The following is a 7,731-nucleotide window of genomic DNA, read 5'->3' on the forward strand; positions in this document are numbered from 1 at the left end:
ACCCCACGGGAACCCCCCGGGCTGCGAGAAGAGTCGTGTGTCCGTCCGGGCCACGCTCCCGGGGCCCCCCCTCCCTGCCCGCTCCCCCCTGCCCGCTCCCCCCTGCCCGCACCCTGCCCGCTCCCCCTGCCGGCCGGGAGCGGCGGGCCGGGGGCTGCCCGGGGCCAGGGCCGAGCCGCCGCCGCCGCCGCGAGGACTGACCGCGGGGCACCTGAGCCGCGGGGGCGGCGGGGGGTGGCCGGTTCGCCCCCCGCACCCACCGGCGGCCCCACGGCCGGCTCTCGCCCCGCGGCGGGTGCGGGCGGGCGGCGGCGCTCGGCCGTCGGAGCGGCCCCGGCGAGAGCGGCCCCGGCGGCGGTGACCTGTGCGGGAGCGGCTCCCGGGAGGGCGGGGAAGTCCACTCCGGGATTTCGGGGGCGCCGCGGAGTGACACATTGACATCACGGGGGCGCGGCCGGGCGGCGGGCGGGGGCTGCGCGCTGAAAGGCGGCGGGGCGCGGCCGCAGTCACTCCGCAACGGCGGCGGGACAGCGCGGAGCGGGCGGCGGGACGGCGCGGCTGCCTACACTGCCCGGGCTGGACTCCGCGCCGGGGCCGCCAATGTGCCTCGGGGAGCAGGCGCGCACCTTGGCCTTAGGTAAGCTCGGGCCGCGCTCGCCGCCGCCCTCCTCCTCCTCCTCCTCTTCCCCCCCGCCGCTGCCGGCAGCAGCAGCTCAGGTGCCGGGGGTGCGGGCGGGCAGCGAGGGGGTTCCCGCAGCCGGCGGGGAGGGCTCCGGGGTGGCCGCGGGGCGAGCCGCGGCGCCGCTTCGCCGCCGTGCGGGAGGTGGGGGCGGAGGCGGGCAGCCCCCGCCGCCCCCCGCTCCCCCTCCGCACGCCCGGCGCTTGGCGAGACCCGCCGGGGAGCGGCCGGGGCCGGGGCGGTGGCAGAGCCGGGGCTCGGGGCTTCCCGGGCGAGCGGCGCTGCGCCGGCCGCAGCCCGCCGGTGACTCCGACGCTTCCAGCCGGGTAATGGTCTGTCTCGCCTAACGCGGGGATCTCGCTTGCGCGCCGGAGCCTTGTCTGAGCCTCTCGGAACACCGAGGAAGCTCCCGGAGAGTCGGGGGCCAGACTTTTGTGCCCGGGGCTGTCTCACGCTGCCGTTTGCTCCCTGACGCGCCGACCGTGCTCCGCGCCTGTCAGTCACCCTCCGACAGCAACAGCAAGCACATGGCCATTCGCGGCGAGCTCGCAGAGCCATTGCGCTCTGCCTCTGGCTTCGTTCGCAACTTGCAGAGGTGTGCCTTGAAAGCAAGTGCCTCTTCGTGATTTCTGGCCAGGAAAAAAAAAAAATCTCTTGCACTAGGGGTTGTGGTTGCACTTTGGCAGAAGGGACTTGTGGCCAGGACCGTGCGGTGAAGCCGAGCGCCGGACCCGGGGACCGCTGCCGTGCCCTCGCCCCCCGGCGTGGAGGGATCGCCCGGGACCGCTCCCGTCCGAGGAGGGAACGAACGCCCCGAGCAGAGCCGCGCGTTCCCCGCGCACTCCCGCCTTGGAGACCTTCGCCACCGGTGCCCCGCGTTGCCTGGCCCTGCCTCCCGGTGCCTGCGGCAGCCTGGCTATCGCTAGATCGAGATAAACCGCTTGCAGAAAGGGCTTGACTTGCCTTCCGTCACCTCCGGACCGAGGGACCGGCGGCCGGAGGAACGCGCCGCTTCTTCCCCCGGCGCCCCTGGCTCGGCAGAGGAGCGAGTTGGGAGAAGGCGGCCGGCTGGATGCGGACCCCCGAGAGAGGGGGGCTGCGGCGGGCAGCGGAGCTGGATTTCTCCCCCCTCGCCCGGTAGGACGTGGAGATCTGCGAGGGCTTCGCGGAGAACAGGAGCGCAGCCCGGCTGCCTTCCCCCGCGGGGCTGGGCGGGCGAGGAGCCGGGCCCGCCGCTGCCGGCCCCCGCCGAGTGGATTTGCCGTGACTAGGGGCTCCTTGGGAAGGAGCGAGCTGGGGGACTCGTCCTGTGCCCGCACCGGAGCCGAGCGGGGCGCGGGGGGCGGCGCAGCCTGCTCGCTGGCGGGGGAGCGGTGAGCAGGTGCCGCGCACCGACGGCGGGGCGAGGCGCGGGCACCGCGGACCCACGCCGGACCCCCCTCAAAAAAACCCAGAATATAATAAAAGCCCGAGGGGACTGGGCTTCCGCGGTCGGCCCGGCGCTCGCCCAGGGCGGGGAGCGCGGCGGCCTGACAGACCCCGCGGCGTGGCCCGGGGGGGGTGTGTGGGGAGAGGGGGTGTGTGGTGTGCGTGGGGCTGACCGTCACGGGCGGGGAGGGGGACACCGGTCGCTGAGCTCCGCGGTCGGCTGAAAACGAGCATAACGTTAAAACACCCACCCCCAGGCTGACAAACACCTCCTCGCAGGCGGCTCCTGACTGGGGGGGGGTGTCGAGCCGGCGGCCCCCGAGCCGCGGCGGGGAATCCCCGGCGCTGTAGCGGCCGGGCGCTGCCGCTTTAAATGCCGGGAAGTCCGCCCTCCTGAGGCAGCGCCGGCCTCGGTCTCTGCCCTCCCACTGCCAAAGGGGGGGAAGGAGGGGGAAAAAGAAGAGGGGGAAGAAAAAAAAAAAAAAGCCCTTGTTTTCATTCATAACTTTTTTTTTTTCCTTTTCTTTCCTTCCCCTCTTCCTTCCTCTCCGCCTCGCCCCGCTCGGGGTGCAGAGGGCGCCGCGCCGCCGCCCGCCCGGGGCTGGGGGGGCTTGTGCGGGGGGGGGCGCTGGCGGCGTGTCCAAGCCGCTGTGGGGCAAGGGCGTGGGGGGACACGACCCACGGACACGGCAGAGGTGCGGGGAGGGAGCGCTGACAGGCGGCGGGGGCACTGCAGGCTGTGCCTGCCCTGCGTGCGGAAACAGGAGGGCTCTCGCCGCCTTTGCTGTATGTTATTTTATTATATTGGGGGGGGACCGGGGGGGGGGGGGGGGGGGGACGACGACACGGGACGGGACACCCAGTTTAAGACTTATTTGCACGGGGGTGGAGGCGGTTGGTTCAACGGTGCCGCTCTCCGCCTGGTCTGCAGCTGGTCTTGTCAGTCTGCGTGCCGTGGTGAGGTTGCACTTTCCCCCCAAAGATGGCACTGGATGTCTTTCGTATTTTCTTGGGATATTATTTTTCATCCCCTGGGGAGCCCGGCTCCTGGTTGGTGCAGCTGTAAATCGTTCCCTTTTCACATCCATTCACCCTCGGTCTGTGGTGGATTTGTGTTCAGTGCTTGTGAAGAAGACAGCTTGTTAGGTGGAGTGAATTAGAAGTGAACGTGTTTGGCTTTCTAGTTTCTTTTTTATTAATCTGGCGACCCTAAAGCCTGCACAGGTGACATTAAATGTAAAACGAAATCTTTGCGGGTTGAGCACAAAGACTTTGTGTCCTGGCAGGAGCTGGCTCTTACCATTTATTAGCGGGCAGAGCGATACCTGCTAGAAGAAACCTGTCCTGCGCTTTCTTGTCTGTCCCCGTGCTTCCACGCTGCCATCCCTTTTTCTCTCGAGTGGGGAACAGCTCCGTGCTGGCTGTGGTCTGGGCAGGCAAGGCAGGCTCTTTCTGGTCATTATCGGATGAGTTTTGGAAGTGCTTGATAGCACTTACCTTTCTTCTCTTTCAGGTAAACATGTATGACATCTCGGGAGGAGTGAAAAGGGGCTTTCCCCCCAGCTGTCACTAAAAGAAAGCAGTTTGTTCTCTTGGTTCTCTGTATAAATGTGGCAATTAGATACTCGTCTCAATTTTTATATAGGCACAGAACTGTCACTGCAGTTTCCTCAGTCAGCGTTGCAATCTTCGTGTCGATAGCTAGGCAGAATGGAAACGAATTAATGTGCATAACAGTTATTTAAAAGATAGACTAGGAAATGTTGTATTTATTTGAGAAGCTTTTAATCTGTCTTGTGAAAATGGATTTGTTCTTTAACTGTGTTCTGAGGTTTGGGGGTTTTGGGGGGTTATTGTCATCTGCTCTTAACATTCCTTAGGTACTTTTCATTTGACACCTAGTTCATCTTAGCCTTTTCTACCCCTTTTCCTTTCACCCCCTGGCCTGTGGTCAGAAAATACTTGAAAACTGGCTGTTTGCACCCTTGCTTTGATTTTATCAGGAGCATATTAGATTTGTATGCTGAGTTACTTTATTATAGAAAATATCTTGGTTACTTGACAGTACTTAGTTTGAGACTCTGTAGTGCACATACGTCACTTTAGAAAGGAGACTTTCCAAATGTACTAGCAAGCAAATGAGCTGAACTTTCTGGTGCTGCAGGTTCAGACAGAAGAGTGAGAATTTTGCGTGTTCTGTGTTCTGCCATACCAAACATGAACCTGAAGGTGTTCTTGCCTGCAAAAACTTTAGTTTTGGGGGCGTTCAGAATTGCTATTGCCAGTTAGGCAGATGTTGTGTTCAGCAGCGAGTGAGAAGCACTTGCCAAGTAAGCATGCAGGTTAATACTGGAATTTTTTTATTTTTTTTTTTTTTAAATGGCATGGGGTCTCCTTTGCATTCCTCATCTATGATGCCATACCATACCCGGGAGTCTCCCCATTACTGGACTTTGGCCAGATCCTCAGCGTTGTTGTAATCCCCTGCTGAAAGAGATCAGTACCAGGTGGCTAGGGCAATTTGTGGTTTGCCATACCATTTCTGTTTTCAAAAAGTATCCCCTTCTTTATTCCTCTTTTGCCTTTGATCTTGTGTATGTGTGTATATATGTACACACACAATGTTTATTTATACCTTCTGTCTTCTTCTCCTTTTAGGATTTCAGATGCATGCCAGGTTCCCACTGAATGCCAGAAGTAGAGATCACTACAGATGGAGCCCCAAAGTCAGCATGGCAGCGGTGGTTCACTAGTGGTGATTCAGCAGCCCTCCTTGGACAGCCGGCAACGGTTGGACTATGAAAGAGAGAGCCAGCCAACGACTATCTTGTCACTGGACCAGATCAAGGCGATCAGGGGCAGCAATGAATACACCGAAGGTCCATCTGTGGTGAAAAAATCTGGTCCGCGGACAGCACCGAGGCAAGAGAAGCATGAAAGGACTCACGAAATTATACCAATTAATGTGAATAATAACTACGAACACAGACCCAGCCACGTGGGGCATGTGGCGCATCAGCATAACGCCAGGGCTCCTGTCTTGAGCAGATCAACCAGCACGGGGAGCGCGGCCAGCTCTGGGAGCAACAGCAGTGCTTCCTCGGAGCAGGGGCTGCTGGGGCGGTCCCCTCCATCCCGGCCGGGCTCAGGCCACAGGTCCGATCGGACAATCCGGACGCAGCCCAAGCAGTCGTCTCTGATTGTAGATGATCTGAAGGGTCCTTTGAAAGAGGACTTGGCGCAGCACAAGTTTATCTGCGAACAGTGTGGGAAGTGCAAGTGCGGTGAGTGCACGGCGCCGAGGGCCCTCCCTTCTTGCTTGGCCTGCAACCGGCAGTGCTTGTGCTCTGCCGAGAGCATGGTGGAGTACAGCACCTGCATGTGTTTGGTCAAAGGGATCTTCTACCACTGTTCTAACGACGATGAAGGGGACTCTTACGCGGATAATCCCTGCTCTTGTTCCCAGGCGCATTGCTGTTCTAGGTACCTGTGCATGGGAGCGATGTCCTTGTTTCTGCCTTGCTTGCTCTGCTACCCTCCTGCAAAAGGATGCCTAAAACTCTGTCGAGGGTGTTACGACCGCATCAATCGTCCAGGTTGCCGATGCAAGAACTCAAACACCGTGTATTGTAAACTGGAGAGCTGCCCCTCCCGGGGTCAGGGCAAGCCCTCATGATTTTTGGAGGGAGGTTTACTTCCTCCAACTTCAGTTTTTCAGGTTGTAGCTGACTTTTTTTTTTCCCCTCCTTCCCACCGCCCCCCCCCCCCCCCCCCCCCCTTTTGGGGGGGCTGTTCTTTTGCTTTCCTTTCTGTCTCCCCAACTTGAAATACACAAGTTCTTCCCTTTGCATCTTTGCTCTCCTCTTCCTATTGACTTGGCTGAGTGTGGAGCGTTTTACGTAGTCATTGCTGCTCTTTGGTAAGTGTGGACCTGGTATCTACATCTGCCACTCACTTTGGCAGGGTCTTTTGAATTTGTAACTGAACCACTCCTGAAAGAGACGGTGAGGGCTCACTGGGCTCTTGAAGCTTCTTGCTCTGTGAATATCTTCCCAAAGATGTTTTTTGTTCTCAGCAATTTATTTTTATTTTTTTCCCTTAACCCCCCGGGTACCAAGGAAGAATAACTTTTATGAGTGAGCTGGATTGTGAAACAACTTTTTGTGTGTGCTCTTTCTGGAGAGGGATGTAAAATAAAGGCTTTACCAAATGAAAGGCCTGACTCTTCTATAAGCAGCCTGCTCTTTTTTTGCCTTCCCCCTGCTTCCCCCCGCCTTTTTCTGTCTTAACTTTTGGAACATTCTCAGTCCTGAGAATTGCCCTGCCTCCTTTTTTTACATTTTCAATGTAACTTCAGTTTTTGCTACACTATGTAGATCTTCACATTGGAGACATTATGGCTGCAACATACTCATTTGTTTCTTTTGCTGTCAAATCTTTGAAGGATATTGCTCACTCCACCCTCCTACTCCTGTTTTTATAGTCTGTCAGTATCAGTTGATATTAAAGTTGGTGGTGTTCATATAGCCAAACAGCCTTCAGGTGTCATTGAGTCACCTAAACGTTCTTGAATCCTTAAAGTTTCTTGTGGTCCTTTGGTTTAGTGAATTTAGCTCTGCTCTGTACTTTATAATTTTATTCTGTCCCTGTTTTATTGCCTTAGCCACAAATTGTGGTCCTTTTTTGTATATTTTATGTATAAAACACAAAGTTGAATCCCAACTATTTTTAAGACAAAAGTCTGTTAAAACTTTTTTTATTGTAAAGAATATTTATTATGTGAATCTCTATTATTTTATGATATTTATTGCAAAAGACTTTGAAAATGTACTCATGTCTGAATATAACAAAATATCAATACTTAACGAAATAAGGATGACACGAAGAAAGTACATATGTTAACTATAATGCAGAAAATATATTAATTAATGAAAATGGCTCTTGAGTTCTTTTGTTACAATGACAGGTGAGCTACATACGCATATTGCTGGGTTGTTGGGGTTTCTCCTCCTTGTGGTCTATCAGGTAGCAAATGACTTCCTATTGATACTTCAGAACCACTAGTCTGTGCTCTAGTTTAGTTTACCTAATTTTAAGTTTGCTAACTATATATCTAGTAAGTTTTTGCTATGGAATATTTAATACAATTGAATGTATACGTTGTGCTTAACAGCGCTAAGAAGCATAGGCCCTAGTTATTTACCAAAGCATTTGGAAACGCAGTTGTGGAGGAGGAAGCCATAACTTTAAAGGTTCTTTTGTTTCCTATAGAATACCAAATTAACATGTAAACCTGTTCTAAATTTTCCTATATAGAATTTCTTGGCTGGTTAAATTGTACATCAGCTGAAGTAATGAATCTACCAAGCTGAAACGTAAATAAAAAGCAAGAGGCAGGATAAAAAAATAATGGTTGTGTTGCTGTAGTTTGCTAGCTTTGAAATTTGGGGATGTGTGTGTCTGTGCCTATGTCTGTGGCTTGTTTGGTTCTTTTCCCCAATGTCAACTGAATCTGTCTTCTGTCTTTAAATTAAAGGCTCTTAAGGGTGACCTAAGTGTCACAGCTGCTTGTGGCCATTTAACACATATTCAACAAAAAAGCTTTTCATTAAGAGTGAATGGGG

General features: G+C 55.3%; 1 protein-coding gene across 3 annotated transcripts; it reads left to right on the top strand.

The window, feature by feature from the left end:
* The first annotated feature begins 521 nt into the window (after positions 1 to 521).
* Positions 522 to 7,517, top strand: SPRY1 (sprouty RTK signaling antagonist 1). 3 transcript variants are annotated; one of them, XM_074823608.1, is made up of 2 exons: positions 522 to 637; positions 4,766 to 7,517. In XM_074823608.1, the coding sequence occupies exon 2, from the start codon at positions 4,821 to 4,823 to the stop codon at positions 5,781 to 5,783; it is 963 nt and encodes a 320-aa protein (XP_074679709.1). In that variant the 5' UTR covers positions 522 to 637; positions 4,766 to 4,820; the 3' UTR covers positions 5,784 to 7,517. The 3 variants fall into 3 exon arrangements, with proteins under 3 accessions (XP_074679709.1, XP_074679710.1, XP_074679711.1); XM_074823609.1 differs by lacking the exon at positions 522 to 637 and adding an exon at positions 995 to 1,816; XM_074823610.1 differs by lacking the exon at positions 522 to 637 and adding an exon at positions 2,969 to 3,620.
* The last annotated feature ends 214 nt before the right edge of the window (positions 7,518 to 7,731 follow it).

This window comes from Strix aluco, chromosome 4 (assembly GCF_031877795.1).
Source record: "Strix aluco isolate bStrAlu1 chromosome 4, bStrAlu1.hap1, whole genome shotgun sequence".
In the NCBI taxonomy this organism is placed as follows: Eukaryota; Metazoa; Chordata; class Aves; order Strigiformes; family Strigidae; genus Strix; species Strix aluco.

Excerpts from the sequence above, each read along its gene's own strand:
- SPRY1 (XM_074823608.1), top strand. The coding sequence starts at position 4,821 with ATGGAGCCCCAAAGTCAGCATGGCAGCGGTGGTTCACTAGTGGTGATT.